Source organism: Dunckerocampus dactyliophorus, chromosome 12 (assembly GCF_027744805.1).
Source record: "Dunckerocampus dactyliophorus isolate RoL2022-P2 chromosome 12, RoL_Ddac_1.1, whole genome shotgun sequence".
NCBI lineage: Eukaryota > Metazoa > Chordata > Actinopteri > Syngnathiformes > Syngnathidae > Dunckerocampus > Dunckerocampus dactyliophorus.
This window is the reverse complement of record NC_072830.1, coordinates 3,658,218-3,686,190: the sequence shown is the minus strand read 5'-3', so window position 1 is coordinate 3,686,190 and position 27,973 is coordinate 3,658,218. Positions and strand designations below refer to the sequence as shown.

General features: G+C 42.5%; 3 protein-coding genes across 5 annotated transcripts in view; 1 reads left to right on the top strand and 2 right to left on the bottom strand.

Moving 5' to 3' along the window:
- Positions 1-18,377, bottom strand: part of opa3 (outer mitochondrial membrane lipid metabolism regulator OPA3) — a 65,538-nt gene extending 47,161 nt beyond the window's left edge. Inside the window, exon 1 of the mRNA XM_054795335.1 lies at positions 17,002-18,377. The gene's annotated coding sequence lies outside the window, so the exon portion shown is untranslated. The remainder of the gene's footprint in view (positions 1-17,001) is intronic.
- Positions 1,397-24,640, top strand: tmem91 (transmembrane protein 91). 3 transcript variants are annotated; one of them, XR_008573259.1, is made up of 7 exons: positions 1,397-1,562; positions 1,631-1,697; positions 11,663-11,711; positions 11,976-13,217; positions 17,046-17,192; positions 19,392-19,834; positions 19,928-20,062. XR_008573259.1 is itself a non-coding variant. In XM_054795332.1 (6 exons), the coding sequence occupies exons 4-6, from the start codon at positions 12,789-12,791 to the stop codon at positions 20,081-20,083; spliced, it is 732 nt and encodes a 243-aa protein (XP_054651307.1). In that variant the 5' UTR covers positions 1,398-1,562; positions 1,631-1,697; positions 11,663-11,711; positions 11,976-12,788; the 3' UTR covers positions 20,084-24,640. The 3 variants fall into 3 exon arrangements, 2 of the variants coding, with proteins under 2 accessions (XP_054651307.1, XP_054651308.1); XM_054795332.1 differs by lacking the exon at positions 19,392-19,834 and having other exon boundaries at positions 1,398-1,562; positions 19,928-24,640; XM_054795333.1 differs by lacking the exons at positions 11,663-11,711; positions 19,392-19,834 and having other exon boundaries at positions 1,398-1,562; positions 19,928-24,640.
- Positions 24,641-25,240: 600 nt separating this feature from the next.
- exosc5 (exosome component 5) lies at positions 25,241-27,960 on the bottom strand. Its single transcript, XM_054794625.1, has 7 exons — positions 27,815-27,960; positions 27,449-27,648; positions 26,846-26,959; positions 26,525-26,646; positions 26,309-26,449; positions 26,119-26,208; positions 25,241-26,023 (listed from the first exon to the last, which is right to left on the bottom strand). The coding sequence occupies exons 2-7, from the start codon at positions 27,546-27,548 to the stop codon at positions 25,925-25,927; spliced, it is 666 nt and encodes a 221-aa protein (XP_054650600.1). The 5' UTR covers positions 27,549-27,648; positions 27,815-27,960; the 3' UTR covers positions 25,241-25,924.
- Between the last annotated feature and the right edge of the window lie 13 nt (positions 27,961-27,973).

Sequence of the window (27,973 nt, the reverse complement as noted above, 5' to 3'; positions counted from 1 at the left end):
AACCAAAAGGATAAGCTCGTGGGTACATGCGGCCACGACAAGTTTCCTCACAGGATGGCTGGGCTGTCCCTTAGAGAGAGGGTGAGACGCTCTGTCACCCAAGAGGAACTCGGCGTACAGCCGCTGCTCCGCACTGAGAGGAGCCAGATGACGTGGCGCAGGCATCATCCCTGGGGAGGTGTTCAAGGCACATCCAACCGCCAGGAGGCCTCGGGGAAGACTCGGGACACGTTGGAGAGACTATGTCTCTCCAATGGCCTGGGGAACGCCTCGGGATCCCCAGGGAGGAGCTGGACAAAGCACCCGGGTTAAGGTAAGTCTGGCTTTCTCTGCTCAGGATGCTGTCCCTGCGACCCCTTTTTTAGGAATTGAGGTGTTTTTGTTTGTGGTTGGTGTCAACCGAAAGTGAACATGGTTATCTTTGTTACGGCCGGTGAGTCTGTCGCCTCCTCCTTGCAGGGAAATTAAAGGAAAGGACAGGAAGTTGTTGTACCAGAGAGAGAGAGAGAGAGAGAGTGATGAAGATGGAGAGGAGCAGCCGAATTGTGTGGTGGGGGCCGAGCAAAGAGAGCCGAGCGACGCCGGAGGATTGGCGTATTGATCCCTGCGTGGCCGTGATGGACTCTGGAGCTGAAGACAAATACGCTTTCAGACAGGCGGCTTTGCGGCCACTGCACAAACATCCCAACAATAACACACAAAATGCTTAAAGCGTTATGAGGGAGCCGTGTGTGTGTGTGTGTGTGTGTAGGGGGCGGGGGGTTGTTTCTGCGCCTCATGAAATAGTCAACATAAGCCTGCAGCATTGATTGGTGGTGCTGCAGAGTTTGAGCCAACATGGAGGCCGCCACGACCACACTGATGCTTCTTCGCTCGCTTTATGAGTCAGGAGGCCCAAAGTGGGTCACGGGGTGAGGTGGGCACACATGGAGATGACGTGGAGTGGAGTCATCCTCACACACACACACACACACGCTGCATAACATCACTCCCCACCTCCCCCACCTCTTTTGTTCTCCCACCTCTTCATGCTGATTGCTCTCTCTTTGCAGAGGAGATTTGCACCTTTTTGGATGATGCAGCGGTGCAGCTTCAATCCAGAAAGATCCACTGGGATCCCAGTCAACACACACACACACACACACACACACACACATTATATGTGCACACTAACCTTAAAGCTCTGAATCTCTGGTCTTAACCCCAATCCTAATTCCAACCCAAAATCAATCCTTGACCTCACTAATCCTCTTAAACAAGTAAGAAAAGGCAAAATGTCCTCACTTAGCATGCTTGTTTCTGTCCCCAGCAGTAATTGAAACACAACACACACACACACACACACACACACACGCGTGCGCGCAGGGGCTGCCTCTCCAAAGAGGCTGGCTTTAGGACCCGGTGGTGATGTAGCTGCAAAGCAGAGGAGAGGGCTGCAGTGTCTTGAAGGAAGCTGAGAGAAGCTGAGAGGGTCACAGAGAAGTTTGCATGCGTGGAGAGACGCTCCGAGGAAGACGAGGATGGGAGAGGACACGGCACGCGGGGGGGGAAGAGGCCGGCAGGTGCGTTGACAGCAATAACATCCTCCCGTGTGCTCGTACATGCATTCTGTAGCTGTGTGTGCTCATAGATGCAAACAACGGACACGGGATTGTCTTCACCGAGGACTCGTTGTGAGGACACAGTCTAGTCTGAAGGTGAGGAAAAGACTATTTGGAGATTTAGGAAGGAAAATTGTTGATTCATCACAGGCATTATTGGCCACATGCCGAGATTGATGCACTGCGCTCATGATTTGTACTGTTGTTTGCGTGATTCTGATCTACATGGTGCTTTTCTAGTTACTCTAAGACCCTGAACAATAGGTTTTTAAAAATAACTCGGAGGTGAAGGAAGTAGAAAGGTGAATAGAAAAAGTGAAGACTAGAATAAAAATATAAAAAAATAATAATACACACTAAAAAGTAGGAGGAAAAACAGTACTTAAAACAAAAAATTGCTAAAAAAAAAAGACACGCTTAAAACGGTGGGTCCAAAGTGTGGCCAGGGCGTGTCCAAAAGGATGCGGAAGGCCACTTTCATATTTCTATGTGTTTTTTAATTTTGTAAAAATGCTAAAAAAAAAACCCGTTCTTTATATTTAAAGACATAGTGTTACTTTATTATTGGTTGTTAGTATCAACACTGAAGCTTCTTCTCTTTTCATTTTTGTCTTTTTGCTTTATTTTTCACCATTTTTGTATAATTTTATTTCTACGATGTGCCGTGGGCCAATAAAAAACAAGCTGTGGCCGGCAAATGGCCTCTGGGTCGCACTTTGGACACCCCTGATTTAGCGCCTGTGTGCGGCTTGTTTTTTATTGGCCCGTAGCCCAGTCTAAAAATCCAAATAAACAAGAAACAAAACTGTAAGACACTAATAATAATAATACTAATTATTATTTTTATTATTATTATTATGGTCACCTATAAGACAAAGCTGACATAAATGGATGTACCTTCTTAGCATATCCACGTCATGTGTTTTAGCCTGTTTAAATGATTAAAAATTGCAAAATGGCCCCGGGATCCTTTGATTTTTCATTACGCAGCCCACACTGGTAAAAGAAATAGATATTTTTGTGTCCAATGACATTGAAAATGTAAAAGTGTATTGTATCGTGTGTATCATGAGTTTGTTGTTTTTGTTTACGTCGACCTCATTTGAACATCGTGAACGAGGCGTCAGGAGGAGAGCGTTTGTGTAACGGTGGTTACACAAAATGATGAGCTGGCAAACGCAGCACTGAGAGCTTGTTATCATAATAATTACAAAAGCATCGAGGACACACTGCGTAACACAAACACACACACACACACACACACACACTGGTGCCTTTAAAAAGCATGAGGCGTATCAGCAGGCTGTTTTTGATAGATTGCGATGCTCCTGTACAGTGGAAGCAAACATGACATGTTAAATGTCAAGCTGGTTCCAAACGCCACTTCACCAATTATGACTAATTGTTGTCATGTGATCATGTCCAATGACGTTTCACTCACTTGCTAATGTGCATTATTAGTAGCAAATCATGGCTGCCAAGCATGCAGAATGTTATTGTAGGGCAGAACGATTCAACCGTAAATGACACCAGCCCTGGCCCGTACGCTCCGTCCAGAACTAGTACAGACCAGTACAGATCTTTTGCAGTGGACCCCCAAAATAGCAGAGTGCTCTTCTGTTAAAGATCTTTGACTGGCATTTTTGAAGAAGGTCCTGAAAAACACCAGTCCTCCTGTCATCAAAAGTTCTTTGATTTGCATTTTTTGCAGCATGTTCCTAAAAACAGCAGAGCACTCCTGCCTTCAAAATCTTTGAAATCATTGTTTTTTTGCGGCAGATTCCTAAAAACAGCAAAAGGTCCCTGTTATAAAATCCTTTGATTTGCATTTTTGAGGTAGATTCCTAAAAACAGCAGAGCGCTCCTGTCATTGATTAGCGTTTTGCTGTAGATTCCTAAAAACAGCAGAGTGTTTCTGTCATAAAGATTTTGGATTCGTGTTTTTGTGGTAGATTCCTAAAAACAGCAGAGCACTCATGTCATAAAGAGCTTTGATTAGTGTTTTTGCGGTAGATTCCTAAAAACAGCACAGCGCTCCTGTCATAAAGATCTTTGATAAGCTTTTTACTATGGATTCCTAAAAACAGCAGTTCACCTGTCATAAAGATCTTTGATTAGCATTTTTCCAGTAGATTCCTAAAAAGAGCAGAACACTCATGTCATAAAGATCTTTGATTAGCGTTTTTGTGGTAGATTCCTAAAAATAGCAGAGCACTCATTTCATAAAGATATTTGATAAGCGTTTTTGCTGTAGATTTCCAAAAACAGCAAAACATTTCTGTCATAAAGATATTTGATAAGCGTTTTTGCTGTAGATTCCCAAAAACAGCAAAACATTTCTGTCATAAAGATATTTGATAAGCATTTTTGCTGTAGAGTCCCAAAAACAGCAAAACATTTCTGTCATAAAGATCTTTAATTAGCGTTTTTGCAGTAGATTCCTAAAAACAGCAGAGCACTCATGTCATAAAGATCTTTGATTAGCGTTTTGCTGTAGATTAATTTTGCTGTAAATTCCTAAAAACAGCAGAGTGCTCCTGTCAAAAGATCTTTCATTAGCGTTTTTGCGGTAGATCCCTAAAAACAGTAGAGCGCTCCTGTCAAAAGCTCTTTGATTCGCGTTTTGCTGTAGATTCCTAAAAACAGCAGCGTGCGCCTGTCGTAAAGATCTTTGATTAGCGTTTTTGCGGTACATTCCTTAAAACGGCAGAGCACTCATGTCATAAACATCTTTGATTAGCGTTTTTGCAATACCTTCCTAAAAACAGCAAAACACTTCTGTCATAAAGATCTTTGATTAGCGTTTTTGCGGTAGATTTCTAAAAACAGCAGAGCACTCATGTCATAAAGATCTTTGATTAGCATTTTGCTGTAGATTCATTTTGCGGTAGATTCCTAAAAACAGCAGGGCACTCATGTCATAAAGATCTTTGAGTAGCGTTTTTGCACAGATAGCAAAAAAAAAAAACCAGTAGCGCCTTCCTGTTATGTAGAGGATCTTTGACTACTGTCTCTGCAGTGTGTCCTTACAGCAGAGGTGCTCCTGCCATGTTTAAGATCCGACTAGCGTTGTCATACTGTACGTATTCCTCTTAATTTACGACTTGATTTCAGTCGTTCTGCGTTTTAAAAATGCGCCACATGGAAAATGATAGAGTCGGCTAGCGCTGGCGTTGGAAAGTGGCATCAGCGTGAGCGGTCACCTCCAACTCATCCATAAGCTCTGCAGATGATCGCAAAGTGGGTTGACAACAGCTGCAGGAGGCAGCGAGACACAATTGAGTCATGCACACAAACGCACACTATTGTGCAGCACACAGTGTGTGTGTGTGTGTGTGTGTGTGTGTGCCATCATGATGCACATCACAGAACACTGTGTCCAACATAAGACACACCTCACTGCACACTGGAGTGTGTGCATGTGTGTGTGTGTGTGAGGTTTTCCTGGTGTAGTGAGGACCCGGTTCAGAGTGTGGGGACTCCTGAGGACATGATTGTCCTTTATCCTGGAGCCGTGTTGTGTTGTTAAATGTCAAATCCGTGTCCAAAACATGCTGCCCTTGTCAGGTACGTCTCTGTGAAGGGTATTGCAGTACACTTGCAGTACATTTCATCTGCAGCAACACTCCTACGCTGCTGAAGGGAGGAGTGCATACATGCAGATGCCAAATAAAGAGTGGGGATGAATGAAGAGCTCATGCCGTGTGTGTTTTATGACAGGTTTTCCTGGCACCATGTGGGCTCGGTTACAGTGTGGGCACCCCCAGGGACACCTCACCCCTTTAAAATATTACCTTGAAACCTGCTTTTAGTGCTAGGGAAAGGTTAAAGTTTAAAGCTGGCGCGTGTTAGCAGTGTAGCGGATGGAAGGAGCGCATACATACACACATACATACACACACCAACATATAGATGTAAACAAAGCTCATTATTGATGATTAATGTGTGACTGTGCTAGCTGGTGAGTAATCACCCAGTAATTCTGCAGAACGCCGTCATCCCCAAAGGCTAATGCGAGGTTAGCGCGTCCTTAGTGGAATGCGGGAACCATCCCTTGCAGTTCTTATCGAGCCCGGCAGGCGAGAGCACAAGCGAAATGGCAAATTAGCCTGCGCTTGGTTTATCTTGCAGCCAGCGCTCCGTGCGTTTCCATGGGAACAGGAACGTTGGGCACGGCGTAACATTTTTTTTTCTTTTACTCATCCCGCCTCGTCTTCATCACAGATGAGGACGCGGGCGAGAGAGAGAGAAGCTTGGAGATGAAATCAATAGGGCCATTTAAGTGCCACTTTCCCTGCGGCGTGTCTCCAAGGCTGCTCGGCTCTTATTGGCCGGACATCAATGTGTTTTCATCAGTTGCCTCTCACTGCTCCAATTTCCTGCAGCCACACTGCATTTCTGCCCTCTGAGTGACTTCACTGGCTGTGCATTTGTGTAGCAGCGCCACTCTTACAGCAATTACCTACAGCGCTGTGCATCGTGTGTGTGTGTGTGTGTATGTGCGTGCGTGTGTGTGCGTGCGTGTGTGTGTCAGATTGCAGAGTGGCTGAAAATCAGACAAAGTCAGCAGCAGCAGCAACAGTTTGGATTTTAGCTTCCTCTTCTTGTTGTACCTCAAATGTCCCTAATTGTCTTCTAATATGTCGCGTATGTCCTTATTGTGTAAACAGGCGGTGCCACTAACGGATATAAAGGCCCATCTCTTGGCATCACTGCTTGATTTTAAAAAGGCAGAATACAGTAATTCCTCGCTACTTCGCCCAGCTTCAATCTATCATGTTTTTTCAAAAATACAAACCTGTCTTAGCGGCCACCTTTATAGAACAACCACCTGCCTATAGCAGCCACTGAAAAATCCCCCGCAGCAAATTTACATGTTATAGACCCTGTGTATAGCAGTCACCTGTCTAACGCGGCCAGCGGCCACCCATTTTGTCTCCCTTGGTCAATATCTGACTGCATATAGCGGCCAAATTACCGACTCAATTAGAAGCTTCATGCATGAAAAAGTTTCGTTTTTTAATCAATGAAGCCGTCGTGTGTAGACTTTAATTACTGAGTCCTAGCTCAGTCACACTCATTCACAAGATCCACACAAACTGTCAGTTGTTCCACATAAAAAAAACGTCTTCTTTTGAGCTTGCTATTTCCTGGTCAAACATGTAACTTTAAGAGCATTTGCACCAAAACATTACCACAAATTAGGCTGGGAACCGGACGTGCTCCCAGCGACGCTACAATACAATACAATACTGCTTGCACGCTAAAACTATGCTAGCATATGTTTTTAAAAAGCCAGCGGGAGCAAAACTGAGTTCGGTTGTACTTAATTGAAGTATTTTCGAATGTATTCACGTTAGTTTTTATCAATCCTCATCCACAAATCCATCAAAGTCCTCATCTTCTGTATTCGACACAAAAAAAAGCTGTCTTCTTTTCTGTTCGCTTAACTTGTCAGTGTTATTCAGCTCCAAACCGTAGTAAGGGCGACCTGACTCCAGCAAAGAAGGAAACTTCCCCTGTTGCTTCTGCCAACTTTATTTATTGAACGTGGCCACCAGAGAGCCGTTCAGAACACACACACACATCTCGTCTCGTCTCTCCTTCCTGCTTGCCCACAAGGCAAAGGTTAAACAAGCCCCACTACATAGCTGTCCAGCCAATGCCTGTAAGAAATGACACCGTGTATTTCCTGGCGTGCACTGGTCAATACTGTAATGCCGCTTGTTGGGGGAAGGAGAGACTCACGTCGCCGATGCACTTTAATGGCTTTATTAACAGCGGAGAACACTGCAGGACTTCACATCCACGCCAACATAAACACACTTCCCAACTCTCTAGAAACTCACAGCTAGCACTGAGCCTCGCTCTCCTGCTCGGGACGCCCACCGTCACTTCCCGTCACTTCCTGATGAACTAAAGCTGTAATGACACTCTGACGTATAAAAAGTAAAATATTAAAACAAGCGTAAGACATTACTAGCACAGCTTTGTTCTGTGGGTCGTGGATAATAACAAGCCTAGTAGTGCTGTACAACTTTTATCCGCAGTCCCACAGTGCCCTCTACTGGTCAACATTCATTTTTTCCCCCTTTTTTTTCTTTTTTTCCCCTTTACTGGTCAACATTCAAACTGGACACCAACCTGTCTATAGAGACCACCTGTCTATAGTGGCCACTATATAGCGGTCTCCCTCTAGTGGCCGCTATAGACAAGTTTGACTGCATATGAATGAATCAATGTTGAATGTGGCTTATTGTTAGTCACAAATAGGCATTTTTCAATTTAAGCACATTTTACCTAAATGAAGCATTTTCAAGCATAAAAATGGCTAAATGAAGTAAAATAGAAAAACAAGCCATTCAGAAGACACATTCAAAGAAATTGTGACGATATGTATTATTCTACACTGGCCACTAGGTGTCAGTAATGTTACTGTAATGTTGGGTGAGACACACAAGCACCAGACTTGGTCGCCGGAACAACAGGCTTTTTTTGCAGGTTTGAATGATCTCATCCCTAATCCCGCCAAGGTAACTTCAACTCTGAACCTCGACATCTAAAATGTCTTCTTTTCTCTTATTATGTCAACTGTATTAGGTAATAGGAGTTTAAAGGTAACTATAGGAGTGTTATATAATGTCTAGAGGGCGCTAATAATGTTAAAAAAAAACATACTAAAACAGGTTTTCTACACTTTAACGACAAAAATATTCCATTTCTAAATAAGGAATCCTACTTCACTTGTTACAGTTGGGTCTGGAACCAATTAACCACTATAAACAAGGGATTACTGTAAACATTTCACCCACCAAATTCAATGTATTTAGCACTTTCCACTTCATTTGAACACTTGGAGCTCAAAAGCAACCCAGGAGAGCACGTTGGGCCTTCGATTTGTAAATACTTTTCTCCATAGGAAGCACTGGAAATGACTTGCTCAAGGGGACAAACTTTTGCTGCGATTAGACTAAATGTTGCATAATTGCATGCAGTAATATACAGTTTTCATTGAGCTTTTTAGGCATGATTGTACCGTAATGCAGTGTATAAACAGGCAGTGGAGATTAAAGTGCTCATTTTTGTTATGACCATTTTTATCTATTTGGCTTAGCATCGCCGATATCCTTTGCCAAACGTATACACAGTGTTTCCCATACATTCATTTATTTGTGGCTCGCACACACACAGCAAAATTACGGCCCTATTTCCATACCACAAGGCATGCTGGGTAACTGCCGGTACGCTTTCTTAACACACTACACAATATTTAATGGGTAATCAGACCCCTTTCTGGTCTTACTGGACACAGAGGGTCTCCCATAGCATCCAAACAGCATTGGTTTGTCCTGAACAAGCATAAGCGTGGCCAATTATGCAAATTAAACAAAAAAAAGTCATATAAAAATGGCATACAATTTGGTTTGAACTCCAAATTGTACCACTGCTTGGGTCGCTGCATCGTACACACTGTATGTTGCGGTATGTGTGTTTACCGGTGTGTCCAGCACTGGAGCTAAACAGGATGCTAATGCTGCATTGTCCCCACACAATCAATGAACAAAGCAACCCATGAAGGTGAGTCAGACGGGAGGAGCTGAGTGGATGAGTGGTGGAGGAGGTGGGGTGTTGGTGTGTGCACCGGGGTGGCTGGATACTCTTGTTACACGGTGTTTGGTGATTTGTGGCCGCGTCCTTGTCACCTCCCTTGTAGCCACCGCGGTCTTTTATTATAAGCGCTGCAGAACGCAAAAAGGAGGGATGCTGACAGAAGTCTTTTCATAGAGGTGCTGGCGGGATGGGTGGGGTGTAATAACCTGAGTGCATCTCTCCTGGAATGAAGCTGCAGTGCTTTGGGAATGTGTGTGTGTGTGTGTGTGTGTGTGTGTGTGTGTGTGTGTGTTTTGACATGGGCACGTCAACCATCACACATCTTGTTAAGTATGAGCCCTCCATGATGGGTTAGTGCTGGAGCAGCGGGGACAAAGCGTCCCTTCTGCAAAGCGCAGTGAAGTACTACAACAATGCCCAACAATCAGTATCACTTTCTCCAGCTGGAATGAAAAAATCCACAAAAAGGTGCCGTATTGATTATTTTCCGTGTTTACAAGAACCCTGCAGCAACTTCTATTCCTAAGCAACAAGCCTACACTTGAAACATCTTGATGAAAATGTACTATATTTGATGAAAACACCATATAGTGAAGTAGTACACAAGGATATCATGTAGCTTTCAAGCTCCAAACATGTAGTCTCTCTGGAGTGTTTTCTCAGTGTCGTGCACACAAAACAGAATATCCATCACACATCATCATGTGTCATCAGATATCAGCATGTTTCAATCAATCCTGCGTCAGCCATCAGTCTTCTATCAGTCAATGATGTATCGACCACGTGTCCATCAAGTATCATCGTGTATCCATCATACATCACATATCCATTTGGTATCATTGTGTATTCATCATCTATCAATCAAGAATCATGTAATCCTGTATCCTGTATCTATCAATCACGTGTATCATCATGTATCTGTCGTATAGCATCATGTATCTATTTGGTATCATTATATACCCATCATAAATCATCATGTATCCATCGAGTACCATCATGTATCTATCGGGTATCATCATGTATCCATCAAGCACCATCGTGTATCTATCGGGTATCATCATGTATCCATCAAGTACCATCATGTATGTATCGGGTATTATCATGTAACCATCAAGTACCATCATGTATCTATAGGGTATCATCATGTATCCATCAAATATCATCATGTAATCCTCAGGTATCATTATGTATCTATCAAATATCATCATGTATCCATCTTATATCACCATCTATCCATCAGGTATCATCACGTATGTATCATACAGTATATTAACATGTATCCATCTGATATCATTGTTTATTAATTGTCAACCAATCAAGAATCTTGCTTTGAACAATCCGGTATCAGGAATCTATCAGTCGTGTATATCTTCATGTATCATCAGTATCTATCATACATCATCAGGTATCCATCAAGTATTGTCATGTAGCCATCAGGTATCACCATGTATCCATCAGGTATCACTGCATATTCATGATATATCGTGTATCCATCAAGTATCGTCATGTAGCCATCAGGTATCACCATGTATCCATCAGGTATCATCATGTATCTATTTTATATCGTCGCGTATACAGTAAATCAGGTATCATTATGTATCTATCATATATCATAACATCACGTACCCATCAGGTGGTATCATATATGTATCATACATCATCCTGTATCCATCAGGTATCCTTGTGCAGGCAATCATATATCATCGTGTATCTATCATACAGCATCACGTATCTGTCATATATCATCATGTATCTGTCATATATCGTCATGTATCCATCAGGTATCATCGTGTATCTATCATACAGCATCACGTATCTGTCATATATCATCATGTATCTATCATACAGCATCACAAATCTGTCATATATCATCAGGTATCCATCCGGTATCATCATGAATTTGTCATATATCATCATGTATCATCATGTATCTATCATACAGCATCACAAATCTGTCATATATCATGTATCCATCAAGTATCATCGTGTATCTATCATACAGCATCACGTATCTGTCATATATCATCATGTGTCTATCAAGTATCATCATATATCTGTCATATAGCATTATGTATCTGTCATACATCATCAGGTATCATTATATATCCATTATCTATCCATCAAGAGTCACAAATCCAGCAATCCTGTATCAGTAGTCTATCAATCGAGTATCCATCATACAGTCTATCATTCTGTGTCCATCAGCTATCAGCATGTACTGTATCTGTCAATACTGTATCGGCCATTAGTTAAGTATCATCATGTATCCATTGTGTACCAATCTATCTATCTTCCATCATCTATCATCCTTTATCATCCTTTATCCATCCCATCAAGTGTGCCTCAGGTATCAGTCTCGTATCTCTCAGGTATCATCATCTACCAGTCCTGTATCATGCATCAAACCATCATGTGCTGTTTTACTGTAACATCTTCTGGTGTCTCTGCAGACCACTTCCTGATCTCTGAGGCCTTCCAAAAGGAGTCAATCTGAACTCAGTAAGTGTATTGATCCAAAAGCTAACTTTGTAAACTTCACCCAGAGGTCCACGTTTCAAAAGTAGAACACATCTGCTCTAGAATTCAGTGTAAAAGTTCTTCTTTGGGCTTTGGAGGACGTGTACGTTTCACAAAGCAGAGGCGGCAGCAGCGGCTCAGTATTCTTTTAAAAAAGATAAAATAGCGCAGCACTCATTGATCACCAGTGGAGGACAATTGTTTCTGCATGGAGAGAGTTGACGCGTGTCTTTCTTCTCTTTCCAGACTTCCTCTTCTTCCTCCTCGAGGATAAAGAGCCACGCTCTGCTCGTTTGTCCTGAATTCAGGCTTGTGAAGTTGGACATTAAAAATACATGTCCCACAGGAGCTCAGGCCAGCAGCAAAGCGGGCGTACCATAAATCAACACGCCGCCTCTTTGATTTCTTCATCATGCCGCGCTGCTGCTGCTGCGGCGGCGGCAGACGCGGACGCGGCTCGGCGCTGGCGGGCCGGCTGACCTGCCGAAGCGCACCGTAGGATTCTATTTGTGGAGCCTCATTGCTTTTACAGATTAACTGCCCTCCAATATGGCCCCAATCCGCCCGTCCAGCCACTAGTTTGACTGCTGCTGCATAAGCAAGCGTCAGCGCAGCCATCCGGAACATTTGGGACGCACCTAAATCACAGCACCGTATTTTACCTTGCCCTCCCTCAACTGTCTCAACTTTCTTCCTCAACCTCAACAGGAAGGATTTATTGTCTTTCCACAAGACGCACTTTAAGGCTTCTTCCAGCAGGGCGTGTTCATGGGCCTGCTGAGGAGGTCTATCATTTAGACGTTATCATATTCATGAAGGCATCCTGGTGTGACGCCAACAGTCGATGACATCGTGTCGAATCTTTGAGAGGATTGTTGTTGTCCTCCGGAGCCACGCGTTTAGTAAGAGAGAAATCAAAGAATTGGATTAAAGATGGATTATCAGTGAAAGACAAGCAGCCAGCAAAGCATCTGCCTGAGCGTAATCCCATTGTGGAGCCACTGGGCCACTCCGATTCTGCAGATTACATTTGCGCGTGGATGCCGCTCAAAGACAGCGATGGAGAACCGCGATGAGCTGGAGCACCCTCTTCTGGGAGAAAACCCCCATCCCAGCCGGGCAACGGCGCCCGGGGCGGCCCCTGGAGGCGTCTTCAAGGGGATCCTGGTCAAGTGCGAGGAGGACAGGGCCTATCCTCCGCTGGCGTGGAGGGGCTACTGTGGACACCCCCCAGATGTTGTTCAGCAGCAGCAGCCCCAGCAGCTTCTGGACCCCTGCTCCTTGCCTCGCACGTTGGAGTCCTTCTACCCGGCCGCCCCAATCTGGGGCCACGCGGACTCCCTGCTCAGCAAGGACTACCTGGAGACCACCTTTGTGGACATCGGGCCCGGGTCCACGCTGGAGAGGAAGCTGCTGGCCGAGGCGCACGACTTCCACAGCGCGTCCTACAGCTTGGATGACGAGGACGACCTGCTCCCGGATTCTGACGTAAGACAACGCTTTTTTTGTGACGCCACCACAGTTCGGTGACGGCAAAGGAGTTAAAGTGTGATGATAACCACAGAGCAGGAAATAGACCGCGCTGTGACATAGAAAGGCCGCTCAGTCAAAGATGCGCAAATAATAAGATTTCCACATTTCTCAACCGATTCCAACGTCAAACATCAAAATGTTCAGCTCATTCAGGACATGCAGCCCGTGAAAAATTCCTATATTTTTCATGTAGTTCCGCATTTCCTGTGACAAAATTCCCATTAAAAATGAATGGACTATTTGTACAAGCTCCACATTTCTCACGTTTGTCAACCGATTCAAAGCACTCCGACATCAAAATGTTGAGCTCATTCAAGACATTTGGATAAACAGTTTTCCGCATCCCACAAATTTCCATGTTCCCTGAAATTCCACATTCTCCGTAACACAAACTCCTTTGGATCTTGAGCATAATCACGGCTTCCGCATTTCTCAACCAATTCTAATTATTCCAACATCACAATGTTCAGCGCATTCGGCACATGAGGCCTGTCCACAAAAATTCCCACATTTTCCGTGACAATATTCCCATCAAAAATAAATGGACAAAGTTTGACATTTCTCAGTCTTTTCAAAGCATTCCAACATGAAAACGTTGAATTCATTCAAAACATCTGGACAAACAATTTTCCGATCCTAAAAATTCCCACTTTTCCCGAAATTCCACTTTTTCCAATCACACAAATTCCTCATCCAGGCCATGTTTTTTGTTACGTTTGACCAGAACGCTATGGGGTTGGAACTCTTCAGCTGTCATATTTGCCTTGAATGCAACACTACAACACGGACAAGTTCTAGTCGTGTAGGGAGTTCATTAAAAAAAGTAATTATTCCTCAGTTCAATGATGAAACCAGGCTGTGCTAAAGAGCAAACAATATTTAATCACCCACTTTAAATGTTTGACACGTCGTCTGCTGCTGCTGCTGCTTCTGCGAGGAGGCTTACATTAAAAAAGCACAAGCCTCTCTCTCATATTGTCAGGACAGGCTTAAAAATAGACATAAGCAAAGTATTTTGGGGACAGCAGCAAGCGAAAGCTGTCAAAAAGTCAGACTGCATGAAGCTGGGTGCAGGTAACCAAGCCGCAGAAGCGATGCGGGATGACAGCTCTGTTTGAACGTGGTCATGTGACATATGAGGAACCGCACAAAAAAGCCCCCAAAATAGGAAGAGAAATCAAAATCAGGAGCCCGTTATAGGCTGTTTTACTTTTGTTTTCATGAGCATAAACACTTAGCTGACGTCAAAGAGTTTGCTCCTCAAGGACAAACAAAGATACTTTTTTTTTTTTTTAAATAAAGCTAATTTGCAATTCTGGCGGCGGTGCAGTCATGCAAAAGTGAAGGCTTGTGGGAAGAGAACCTTGCGGTGACCTTAAAGGCAACACGGCATCTTCTACTTCCTTCAGCACACTCCACTAAGCAAACATTTATTTTGCTTCCCCGCGCCTCCAAAATGGCGGGTCACTGACACCGGAGAGGCGGGAAAAAGCACGAGCGCAGCACCGCAAATTATGAATTTACAAAACACACAAAAAAGCGCAGGAGTTTATTCAAATTATTATTTTAACAATATATTTACTATTGTGCTTGTAGCAATGTAAACTACAAGCAAAATAATAAACATTTGGTTCATTTCTGACCTCAACATCATCTTTGTAGATGCAGACTTATATTAGACGGTGTACCTAATGTTACGGCCGGTGGAGGAAGCATGCACGCTAGAGTTGCAGGTGCATGTTTTGCATACGCGGTCATGGCGAGGAAGGACGGGGGGTGTGATGTGCGCACGAAGTCTGATAGAATAAGCGGTGCTTTGCCAAAGAAGCGTGAGTCATGAGCGGCCCGTCAGAGCTCGTCCGCGCAGGCTAACCTCATTCAGTCACATGACCTCAGCGGCACCAGCAAAGTTCCACTGCTGCCAGACACGAAGGCCAAGCACGCGCTGCGCTTTGCGCTTTCGGGCCTCTTTTGGAGCGTAAACAACTCGTATAGGTCAGACGACTGGCAGAAACTCAACTATCGAGATGCCGTTTTATTTCAAAAATATGATGTTCATGTTTTCTTTGTGCAGACCTCCGCCAAGGCAACATGTTCAACACTGGATGTCATTCATCCACTGAGTGTTTTTACAGAAAATGCCTTAAAGCAGCAACACATTCCTGTCATATACACTACATGGGATCTTTGACTCGCATTTTTGCAGTACATTCCTAAAAACAGTGCAATCTATTCCAGCAGTATAAACAAAGCTGTGATGCGTTTTATTTCTACATCTTCTATTCATCTGGTAGAGCGCCTTGGTCCACACTACGCTGTGTTCCAAATTATTGCGCAAATGATATTTTTCTCTGACTTTGCTAAATAGTCAATATAAATTACAGTCATAATTTTCAAGTCATCAACCTATAGAGTACAATTTGAATGTTATTGAACAACCTCATCATTTGCACCTGCTGCTAAACTACAATCATTCGGAACGCTTACACAGCTTACTAGCATAAATCCTTATTTCCACCAAGCAGGTCCTTAAAAAGAGCAGAATGCTCCGTTCATATAGAGGATCTTTGACGAGCATTTTTGCATCCAATTCCCAAAAACAGCATAGCACTCTGGTCATATAAAGGATCTTTGACCAGCATTTGTTCCGCCAACTCCCCAAAACAGCACAGCACTCTGGTCATAAAGAGGATCTTTGACTAGCATTTTCACAGCCAATTCCTAAAAACAGCAATCCTGTTATATAGACACTCTTTGACAGTGCTGTTACCGTAGATTCCTAAAAACAGCAGTCTTGTTATATAGAGGATCTTTGACTAGTGCTTTTGCAGGAGGCCCTTAAAAACCCCACATTGTTCTTGTCATACAGAGCATCTTTGACTAACAGTTTTCTTTGTAGATTCCTAAAAACAGCAAAGCTCTCCAGTTATATAGAGGATCTTTAACTAGCATATTTGCAGTAGACTCCTTAAAAACAGCACAGCGCTCCGGTCACAGAAAGGATCTTTGACGAGCGTTTTTAAAGGAGTTTTCTAAAAACAGCACTCCTGCTATATAGAAGATCTCTGACTAGTACTTTTGCAGGAGGTACTTAAAACTCCCAGACTGCTTGTTACACATAGGATCTTTGACCAGCGTTTTTTCCCCAGTAGATTGCCAAAAACAGCAGTGCACTCTTGTCATATATAAGAACATTGACTAGCGTTTTTGCAGTAGATTCCTAAAAACAGCACTACTGTTATACTGCATATAAGCTGTTTGACTAATGTTGTTGCAGTCAGTTCTGAAAACCAGCAAAATGCTTCTGTCATATAGTGGATCTTTGACTAGTTGTTTTGCAATACACTCTTAAAAACAGCATTCTTTGTTATACGGAATATCTTTGATTAGTGCTTTTGCAGCAGGTCCTTAACTGTTTTTGTAATATAGAGGATCTTTGACTAACAATTTTTTTCAGTTGATTCCTAAAAACAGCAGGGCGCTTGATCATATACAAGGATCTTTGACTCGTGCTTCTTTTACTGTAGGTTCTTGAGAACAGCAATCCTGTTACATAGACGCTCTTCGACGGTGCTGTTACAGTAGATTCCTAAAAACAGCAGAATGCTCATCCGCCTTATAGAGGATCTTTGAATAGCATTTTTGCAGCGGATTCCTGTTATATAGAAGATGCTTGGTGTCGTGAGTGCCCTATAAAGGGTTAAAGTGTACAAATGCAGAATGATGAAGCCAAACTGACCAGTCCATGTCTGATCTCCCGCCTGCGGCCACCCTGACCCTCAGGACTCGTCCATTGAAGACTTTAGCGATAGCGACAGCGACAGCAACTTCCCTCTGATGATCCCTCAGGACTACCTGGGCCTCGCTTTCTTCTCCATGCTCTGCTGCTTCTGGCCCCTGGGCATCGCCGCCTTCTACCTCTCGCAGAAGGTACACACACATACGCACACGCGCACACGCACACACGCTCACACACACACACACACACACACACACAGAGTGATCTGACAAGATGCAAGCTGACGCTGTGGTTGGCAGTAGTGGACTAACAGCAGCTACACTGTTTTAAGTGCAACACAAGTGCAGGGATTACTTAGATTTGTCGGATTAAGTTAACCACACACACTTTTCAGCACTTTTTAAGACTTAAAGCTCATGTGAAAAAAGGACAAGAACAACTGGGGTTTTTTTTGCAAAATACACTTGGTTGGTTTGGTTTGTTTACAGGTGGTTCATGACTTAATGACCATGCGCAGTAAGGAACTATGGACGGAAACTATAGCAGCAATGCTAATTCTAGCATGCCGTGGGCACTGCAAAAACCCTCTAAAACTTGTTTCGTTATGTCTTCCAAATGTAAAATTTTGGCTTGAAGCAACCATTTTAGCGTCATTTTGTCAATTTCCGAGATTTCTTCAAAAACCGACTCGTCCCAGAGATTTGGTCCAATTGCTAGCAAATTTGATTTGTGCATACAAGACATAAAGGAGAACCTAAATTATGAAGAATGTGCGTTTGTGTAAATGTGTGTAGACGGCAAAGGGCGGTGAAGTTTGACAACTCGCCATATAACTTCTTGTGTCTGATTAAGGTCCAGCCTTGAAAAAATTCATTGGCACTCCCTGCTGGCAGAAATTTATATATGTTATGACACTCTAGACCAGAGGTCCCCAACCTTTTTTGACCCACGGACCGGCTTGCGTTCCCACAAATGTCCCACGGACCGGGGGGTTGGTTGGTTCGTACATTATAGCGATCTAATTTATGTTATTTATTATGTATTGTGTAAAACTAAGACATGAATAACATCAAATTAAAAGTACAAAATGAATGCCGACCCACCATCCACCAGTTCAAGTTCTAGCCAAGTGTTTCCAGAGAGATGATTACATCACTGTTTGATGTGTGTGGTAAAAGGCAGTGCGCTAGCATGAATTCACTTGAGGCAAATGCGCACATTAGCACTCAATAAGTCATCAAAACTTACCTTTATGCATTCCCACATAGTATCAGCATTTCAGACCAAATATGTGGTGAAAGGAAAAATGGTAAAAATACAGTAGTAGTCTATCTGTGCGGCATGAGATAAAGTTAGCACACGCACAATTGACAAGCGTCAAGTGAGACGGATGTAACAGAGAGAATCCAGTCACTTTTCAAAATAAAACATCTAAAAAATGAAATAATGGAAATAATTTTTTCTTTCAGTGCGGCCCGGTACCAAATGACCCACGGCCCGGGGGTTGGGGACCACTGCTTTAGAAGTTTGTTCATCGTTATGTCTTGCAAATTTTATAGGAATCAGGTAAAAAAAAAAAAAAAAATGGCTAAGTAGCGACCCCCAGATTTATTTATTTTTTTGTAATTCAGGCACTGAAGGGAGTTTCGCTGAACATGAGTAGACCCACAAACAAGTTTCAATAACTCATGCCTGAAATCACACAGGAATTTTACAGCCGTTTCCAAGCCTTCTTAAAAAAAAACAACTCGTCCCAGAGATTTGGTCAGTTTCCGACCAAACGTGAAGCGTGCATACAAGAAACACAGGAGAAGCTACTGTAAAGAACGTGCGTTTGTGTAAATGCATGTAGTACTACACGTCAGGGCACGTTGGACGTCAGAGCAGAGTGAAGTTTGGCAGCTTCTTGTGTCTGATTAAGGTCCAGCCCAGAAAAGATTAATTGGCACCCCCTGCTGGCAGAAATGAATATATGTTATAACATATGGGCATAAAACACTAAAAGTTGTTTCATTGTTATGTCTCGCAAATTTCATAGGACTCACGTAAAAAAAGCCATCCAAGAATTGACTAAGTAGTGACCCCCAGATTTTTTTTTGTAATTCAGGCACTGAAGGCAGTTTCAGTCAACAAGAGTAGAACCACAAAAAAAATCTCAAAAACCGGAAATCACACAGGAATTTTAGAGCCATTTTGTCCATTTCCAAGGCTTCTTTAAAAACCAACTTGCCTCAGAGATTTAGTGCAATTGCCACCAAATTTGTATCGTACATACCAGAAACATACGAAAATCTAAATTGTGAAGGATGTACGTTTGTGTAAATGCGTGTACTTGGGGTAGGGCGGTGAAGTTTGACGACTCGAAGTAAAAATTCTTGTTTCTGGTTAAGGTCCAGCCCTGAAAGGACTCATGGTACCCCCTGCTGGCAGAAATGTATACATACACAACTTCATTTGGTACAAAATTAGGATGCCATTGACTGCTGTCATCCAGAAGTTAAATTGGTCCAGTTGGTTTCAGGGTCAGATGGCGTCTCTGTCTTCGCTCCCCACTTTATCCCAGCACCCTCCCCAGCGGTGCCGTGAACCCAATCCCGTTAACGCTCCTGCAAAGCAAACTGGCAGCGAGCGACAAAGGCCGTCCCGCGCAATCGATGGCCTTCGTTAAGGTTTAATTAGAGTCATGAGAAGAAGCCCCAAGGTGATGGATTCCCAATAATGTCCGGTGGAGACACAAAGGGGAGGGTCAAAGACAAAGATTGGCGAGGAAGGAAGTGATGAAGTGGCCATAAACGCTGGCGCTCACTCACAAAGAAGCCTCAACAACTCAAACGTAAGGTTTCATGGTCATGTAGACGCACGTTAGCAGCCTCTTGACCTCAAAGCGGGCACAACATTCATGCACCAAATCTCCCATGTCTTCCAGACCAACAAGGCTTCCGCCGAGGGCGACTTCCAGGGGGCCAACGCGGCATCCCGCCAGGCTCTGTGGCTCTCCGTCCTCTCCATCGTGTTTGGGATCATCACCTACATCTGCGCCATCGCCGCCCTCATTTCCTACCTGTCCGCCAAGCCGCCATAAAAGGCCCCCCCCCCCCCCCCCCCCATCAGGCGCACAAACAAGTGGACCTTGTGCACGCTAATTGTAATAATAACAATAAGATTAATAATCACATTTTAGTGCATCCATTCTTCTTCTGAGGTTGTCTTCTATCTTCAACTCTAAGCGGATGCGCTTGATTTACCCACCTGCAGCGCCCCCTGACTCTAGTGTGTGTGTGTGTGTGTGTTGCCACGTTAGCTTGACCAAAGTTAGAAGAAGCACTGTAGATATCATCATCACCAAGAACAAGAGTACAGTTAGCAGCGTCAATACAACTTCAAAAAAGAAATAAGGGCAGAGGAAGGAACTCTGGTGGACCTCGTTCTGCTTTGGAATGGTCATTCTTTTTATGTCCCATAAGATGATATTTTCTGAATAATGTCATTTCTTTTGTGCACAAACTTAGTCGAGTAGACTCTCCAGATTGTTAGCATCCGCTGTATCAGGGGTATCCATTTGCGGCCTTCGGCTGTTTGTTTTTATTTATTTTTTTATTGGCCCACGGCACATTCTAAACAAGAAAATAAATCATACCAAAACGGCCGCAAAAATTGAAAAATCTGCAGTAATTTTACATGAACCAAAGTCAAAATATTCAGAGAAAAAAGTTATAATCTAAGGAGAATAAGTCGTAATTTTACGAGAATAACGTAATATTATGATGAAAAAGATTTTAGCTAAAATTCTAGCTAAAATCATTTTAGCAGCATAAAGGCGAAATATTAAATAAAGATGTTATTTTTTTAAAAAGTTGTAATATGAAAAAACAAACAAACCAACAAATAAACTTGTAATTGTTGGAAAATTAGGTTGCGGAAAACGTTATGTTACGCGAATAAAGTCAAAATATAAGGTTTATCATTATAAGAAGAAAATTTACAAGAAAGTCTAAATAGTTGGAGGAAAAAATAGCAAAAATGGGAAAAAAAAAACATTCTGACGAGACAAAGACGTGCAATTTTCTGAGAATAAATACAAACAAATGAGGAAAAATAATGACATTTTTGTAGCATAGCATTAAAATACTATAGAAAAAATATATTTTTAAGTTGTAATATTATGAGAAAAAGAAAACAAAATAAACTTGTCATTTTTGGAAAATTTGGTTGGGAAAAAAAATTCAAATATAATGCGAATAAAGTCATAATATTATGAGAAATTTGTTTTCTGAAGAGCATTTAAGAAGAAAGTTGAAATATTTGGAAAATAAAAAAAAAAAACAGCAAAAAATGTGAATAAACGAGCAAAGGTGGAAATTGATACTAATTGTCTTTTTCACCTAATATATCACAAAGCTGAGATGCAGTTTTTTCTTGAAATATACAGGATATACAAGTTCCTAGTAGGGAGCGCCCGAGGGGACATGGACAAAGGAAAATGTATGGGCAAAAAAGAGAAATGAATAAAGAAACATTTTTGCGAGAGCTCACAAAACTTTGGCGAGACAACGCAAAAAAGTGTGGACACCCCTGCACTAGATGATATGTTTGCATTTCACACGTAGAAGTTATAAGTTAGGTGAGCGACCCCTTCAAAGCCACCTTTTCACTTCGTTTGCTGTCGCTTTTTCTGTGTGAACAGCACCGACATGAAATGGGGGCAGCCTCCCACTTTTCATGTCCTGTGGGTAGTATCAGAGCTGTAACCAAGGCCGGACGATGCTTGTGTGAAAGTGTATCCTGCGCTGTCGGGATGTCACCTGCCGACAAATACTTTATAGCGTACCTTGCTGCTGTTGCCGTGTGAACAGTGCGCAGGCGGGTAAATGCCGTTACGGCTCTGATGTGCCAACAGTGCGGGATCTCTGTTGTGAAAGGGGGGCTGGTATCTTGGGTGCACGGTTTTTGTTATGCTGTGGTGCTGCGTTCCAGGACACTGGAAAGTCGGAAAATTGCAACCTTCAAGGGAAAGCACAATGTGGGGTCAGGGGGGGGATGTTACGACAGGGACGCTCAAAAAGAGGATGGTCAGCCATGTTTACGTTTACGTTTGACTTAAACCAAGGCAGCGTTTCCGATATGTAATCCCTCGCCACTTTACGCTTCAATTTTCACAGCTTTGCTCTACCACAGTTTCACGGTTTATTAATGAATAAGTCATAGCTGTTTTGTGGCTGAATGTGGCCTATTATTAGTCCAAAAATATGCATATTTAAGCAAATTTTACATATTTTTTGTCTAAACAAAGCATTTTCAAGCATAGAAATGGCTAAATGAACCAAAATAGACATATCCGAAGATGCGTTCAAAGACGTGATGATCACTGGTCACTCGTGTCAGTCATGTTACATTGATGAGACACTGCAGGTGGTACTGTACAGAAACCCGGAGTAAAAAAACAAGGAAACTCTCCCAATGTCAGAGCTTTTCAAATAGTGGGGCGGGTCCCCCTGGGGCGATGCAGTGAACTGTCAGGGTAGGCGTGAGAGGCAGGGAGGAATTTTAACATTAGTGCAGACTTGCCAACGTGTCGGAATTTGTCGTAGTTGGCATGCAATTTGATTCTTAAATATGCCGGTGTGCTTCACTGCTCCCCATTTTGTTGCATTTTGCTGGTTTCAGTTTCGAGTCCAGTCTGTGCAGTGCAGGTAAATAAATAAATACATATTATCAGTTTGTCAATAGTATTCCAAATCGGAGGGGCGCAAAAACATTTCTGCCCACCAGTGAGGGCGTGACAGAAAATAATTGAGAACCACTGCCCAATGCTAACATGTGTCTGTCTTATTTTCTCTCATTATGTCTACTATATTGGGTAATAGGAGTGTAAAGGTGACTATGGGGTGTTATTTCATGTCTAGAGGGCTCTAATAATGTTAAAAACCGTATTTAGAAGATTGTAAACAGGTTTTCTATGCTCTAATATGTCTTATTTTCTCTCATTATGTCTACTATATTGGGTAATAGGAGTGTAAAGGTGATTATAGGGGTGTTATTTCGTGTCTAGAGGGCTCACATGTTAAAAAAACAAATTTAGAAGGTAAACAGGTTTTCTATGAAAATATTCCATTTATCATAAGTGCAGGCTAGCATAAATCCTAAAGAACTTGAAAATAAGGAATCCTCTTTTGCGGAAATTCACTTATCACTGTCAGGTCTGGAACCAATTAACTGAGATGAACAAAGGATTTCGGTAAATGCTAAGCTATAACAAAATAGCTTAGCTTTGTGTCATAGAAGACAAAGCAATGTGGTGTCATCTTTAATCACATATATCTTTAACAATGAAAGATTTGCATTTTTTAAAAACTATTTTCGGGCCAAAAATGTAGCCACAGTAAGCTTCGAGTGGGATATTTCCGACTTTCCAGCCATCTTGAATGCAGCATGAGTTAGTATCTCATGTGCACGTTTCTGTGTTGTAGTGGACATGAGTTAATATCTCAGGTTTTAATGTCTGGTGCAACAACGTGAGCATCTTGTACAATACAAGCGAGTGTCTTGTATTTGTCTGGGTCGAAGATACAGTATTTCCCCTGCACACAAGAGGCTAACTTGCGTGCTCAGGTTCAAACGTGTCCTCACCTTCTTGGACTGAATATTGTGAGGAGGTGAGGGCAAAGAGACACGGACGATATGGAGAAAAGTGCCAAAAGGATGGAAGAACGCGTGAGGGGAATCCTTTCTAGTCGAGTTGCTCTCCCGAGTGGACAGCGTGCCATGAGCGACTTTTTTCTATGTAGGTGTAGTTTTTATATGATTGAGTGCACATAATAACTAAAGACACACAGCGATGATCTGTGAAACCTCCTCAGCTTCCACCGTCCTCCAACAATCCTCCCGCTGTCTTGTAGCGACACCCGGACTGCTCACTTCCTGTCACATGACACCTGGACACTGGCAGGATGGCTGATGGGACTCTTGGAAATAACATGGAAGGAAATACAGTCAGTCTCAATAATAAACACGCACTTGTTTGGCATTGTTGTTGGTTCTTTTTACGTTATACACCACACTTGCTGAAATAGTGGCCTCAAAATGCCACACCTCAATAGATGCCTCAGGAAAGAATTAATAACCCATTGTCAGAACCTACACTGGTGCAGTGGGACCTGGGATCCTCCTGGTCCACGACAATGCCCGACCTCATGTGGCTAGTGTATGCAGGTAGTTCCTGGAGGATGAAGGAATTGATACCATTGACTGGCCCCCACGTTCACCTGACCTAAACCCAATAGAACACCTCTGGGACATTATGTTTAGGTCCATCCGGCGCCTCCAGGTTGCTTCTCAGACTGTTCAGGAGCTCATGGATGCCCTGGTCCAGATCTGGGAGGAGATCCCCAGGACACCATCCGTAGTCTCATTAGGAGCATGCCCCGACATTGTCAGGCATGCGTACAAGCACGTGGGGGCCACACAAACTACTGAGAATCATTTTGAGTTGCTACAATGACATTTTTCCAAAATGGACCAGTCTGCTGCATCATTTTTTCACTTTCATTTTTGGGGTGTGTTTGATTTCCCCCCTCTATAGGGTGATCATTTTCATTTCTATCAAATGATGTGGCATCATTTTGTTACTAATACATCACCCACTTATTATCAGGAAACATATTCAAGATAATTTTTTTCCCCCAGTTTAGATCTGATGTGTTTTTGAAGTGTTCCTCTAATTTTTTTGAGCAGTGTATATATATACACACACACACACACACACACACATATATATATATATATATATATATATATATACATACACACACATATATACACATATACATATATACACACACACACATATACACACATATACATATATATATACACACATATACATATATATACACACACATATACATATATATACACATATATACACACACATATATACACACACACACACACACACACACAAAGAAAGAAAAATAAAATAAAAAACTATATATTATATATATAATACACAGATGGCCACTGTGTTTTTTAATAAATACAAATTAAAATAAAATCCTAAAATAGACGGCCACTTTAAAAAAACAACAACAACAACAACAAATTAATATAAAATAAAAGACAGCCACTTTGTTTTTTTTTAATAAATACAAATAAAAATAAAATATATAGACGGACACTTGATTAATACAAATTCAAATAAAATAATTTTAAAAAAATAGATGGCCACTTTAAAAAAAAATACAATTAAAATAAAATAAAATACAAAAAAATAAACCTGTTTTTTTAAATAAATACAAATAAAATAAAATACAAAAATAAATGGCCACTTTCTTTTGAAAAGAAAATACAAAATCCAAAAATAAACAGCCACATTATTTTGAAAAGAAAATACAAAATCCAAAAATAAACAGCCACATTATTTTTTGTTTCAAATAATAAATGCAAATACAAAAATAAAATACACAATTCGACAGCTACCGTCTGTTTTACAATAAATACTAATTTAAATAAAATAAAATAAAATGCAAAAATAGACGGCCACGCTCAACCAATAATGATCGACTGTGATATTTGTTGCGTTATGCGATGCTATTATAAAAAAAAATAAAAAAAAATCATTGGGCATTGAATAATTTTGAGTCCACCATTATATGAGGAATTACGGTAGCTTGAGGAGAAGACTTCTACTTACCCACAACAGGAACTTTTCAGGCTCGGCCTCAAACGGTCTCACTTATGTCATCTGTCTTGCACTGCATTTCTTCCAATCTGCTAAAACAAACACACACACACACACACACACACACACACACACTTGCAGCAAAGTGACCTGCGAGTGAACTGCAAGCAGAGGAGCCCCAAAATGGTTGGTGAATATTTTATTAGAAAATGTGTTCTTTGTGAGCAATACGAAGGAAAAAAATGATCAGAAGACACTTTTGGAGTAGCGCCGCCTGACCGAGTCTCTGTAGAAGTGGAAGATCTTCTCTGACGCCGCCTGACTGACGGCGATGCACTGCTGCAGCTGCGTTCCACAGGACACACGCGCGCACGCACGCGCGTCAACACCGTAAAGCCAATTTCATCATGAGAACAAACGTTTGTGTGCGTGACACAGACCTCGTGCACTGAAAAGGATCCTTTGGTGGAGGTCATCATCACACGGCGCTCTTTGCTGTCAATGGCGAAGGTCATCAGAGCTCGACTCTCCTAATCAAGGAACATGGAACCATTCAACATCAACGCACACTTTCTTATCTTCTTCTTTGTGTCTTGCATGATGAAAATGAAGTGACAGGCTGCAACTTACTACTTCCTGAGCGGCGGTCGGGTCTGTGATGATCCTCCCGTCTGCGTGGATGGCGCAGGTCACGCCGCAGAACAGGCAACTCATGGGCAAGCCGGCGTCCATCATAGCCATGCAGGCGGCGTTCAGGAAGCCGGACAGCAGCTGCGTGCGGGTCAGGAATCAAAACACACCTGGGTAGGCTACGGTAGGTAAAGCTGCTTTTTAAGCGGAGGATACGGAGCCATCGTTGTGGAGCACCTGCAGGACCAGCGTGAGGGATGAGCGAGGGTGAAGGGACAGGAGCAGGGACGCCTCGCAGGTTTCTCGCACGCACTTCTCCTGGGCTCGTTCCTTCACACCTGGAAAAGGAGGAGTGAGGGCTGATTTAAACTGGGATGCAGCTCATCGATACCACCCAGTGATGACGCCTAGAAAGTCAGCTTTTTGGCTAAACAAAAAAAAAAAGTGGATACAATAGTGGATCCTCGCCTAGACACGTAAATCCAAAATATAATTTTTTGTGGGAGAACCCACCAATTCGTGCAATAATTGACTTACTTGGGAGGCCAATTTTGGGTTGTATGATGACCTCCAGTGTTGCCCTATCATAAATTTCCTTGCTGACTTTGACTTCAGCTGGTCCATACACTGCAGCCAGTACGCTTGTGTCTCCTTCACACAGAACACACACAAACAACAGCATTATTAGGTAAATACATCAGTACTGTAACAAAAGGGGAATGATATTTTTGGGTCCGAACATGACAATTGCTTGTGCTTTCAACATGAAAGGGTCACAATATTAGAAACAGCTCTCAGTGTGACGCAGTGCAGTTGTGCCCTCTCAAACACTACCTTGACTCACGCCATTCATCCAATATTTACCAGTGCTAGAACTTGACATAAATGAATCATAGCTCTGTCACTGGCCCTGCAGGCTGATATTTGAACATATCAAGAGCAAACATGCTGGCTCAACGTCTTTAAAATCGCACGGTATTTAAGAACAGTCAACTTTGGAGTACATACTGTACATTACCCAATGTCAATTAAGTTACAGACAGACAGACTAGCCTGGCTAGTCAGCGATAAAGCTAACAATTAGCTAACACAAACAGCGCTAAATCGCCGAATGCGAGTAAAACTTCCAGAAGTTGTTACCTTGAACGAAGGACGCTGAGCCATCAGGACGGGAGAGTAAACTTTGCTCACAGCCAAACTCTCTGAGAGAAACCGTAGGAGAACTACACTCCTCCATCATGCCGAGAAATGTGTCGGTCGCGGGAAATTAATGTCTGCCGTGTTGGCGCACGCTCATTGCGTCACTGAATCGCTGCCGACTGTTGTGCGACGTTCATACCCTTATTAGAACGCAGAGAATTAGAATCCGATTTATTGGCCAAGTATGCATACACAAACAAGGAATTTGACTTCGGTTAAATTAGCTCTCACTGTACATATACACAACACGTAATAAATAAATACATCATTAAAAAGTAAGATTAAGATGTGCAAAAGGGTAGTTACCGTCGAAACAAATATATACAGGCTTGTTTATTTGTAACATTGTGCCATCTACATTTGTTAAAACGTCACACACATCCAGGGTGTATTGGTTAGCATTTCTTGAATTCCAGGACATGCTAAGAAAAACAATGCGGAAAGAAAGACGTCTGAGCAAATGCT

What these genes read in the sequence shown, in the direction of transcription:
- tmem91 (XM_054795333.1), top strand. Translation starts at nt 12,789, where the DNA reads ATGGAGAACCGCGATGAGCTGGAGCACCCTCTTCTGGGAGAAAACCCC. An exon ending in ACCTGCTCCCGGATTCTGAC is followed by an intron (nt 13,218 to 17,045) that starts GTAAGACAACGC and finishes CCTGACCCTCAG; the next exon opens with GACTCGTCCATTGAAGACTT. An exon ending in CCTTCTACCTCTCGCAGAAG is followed by an intron (nt 17,193 to 19,927) that starts GTACACACACAT and finishes CATGTCTTCCAG; the next exon opens with ACCAACAAGGCTTCCGCCGA.
- exosc5 (XM_054794625.1), bottom strand. Translation starts at nt 27,548, where the DNA reads ATGATGGAGGAGTGTAGTTCTCCTACGGTTTCTCTCAGAGAGTTTGGC. An exon ending in CTCAGCGTCCTTCGTTCAAG is followed by an intron (nt 26,960 to 27,448) that starts GTAACAACTTCT and finishes TTCTGTGTGAAG; the next exon opens with GAGACACAAGCGTACTGGCT. An exon ending in TGCTCCACAACGATGGCTCC is followed by an intron (nt 26,450 to 26,524) that starts GTATCCTCCGCT and finishes ACCCGCACGCAG; the next exon opens with CTGCTGTCCGGCTTCCTGAA.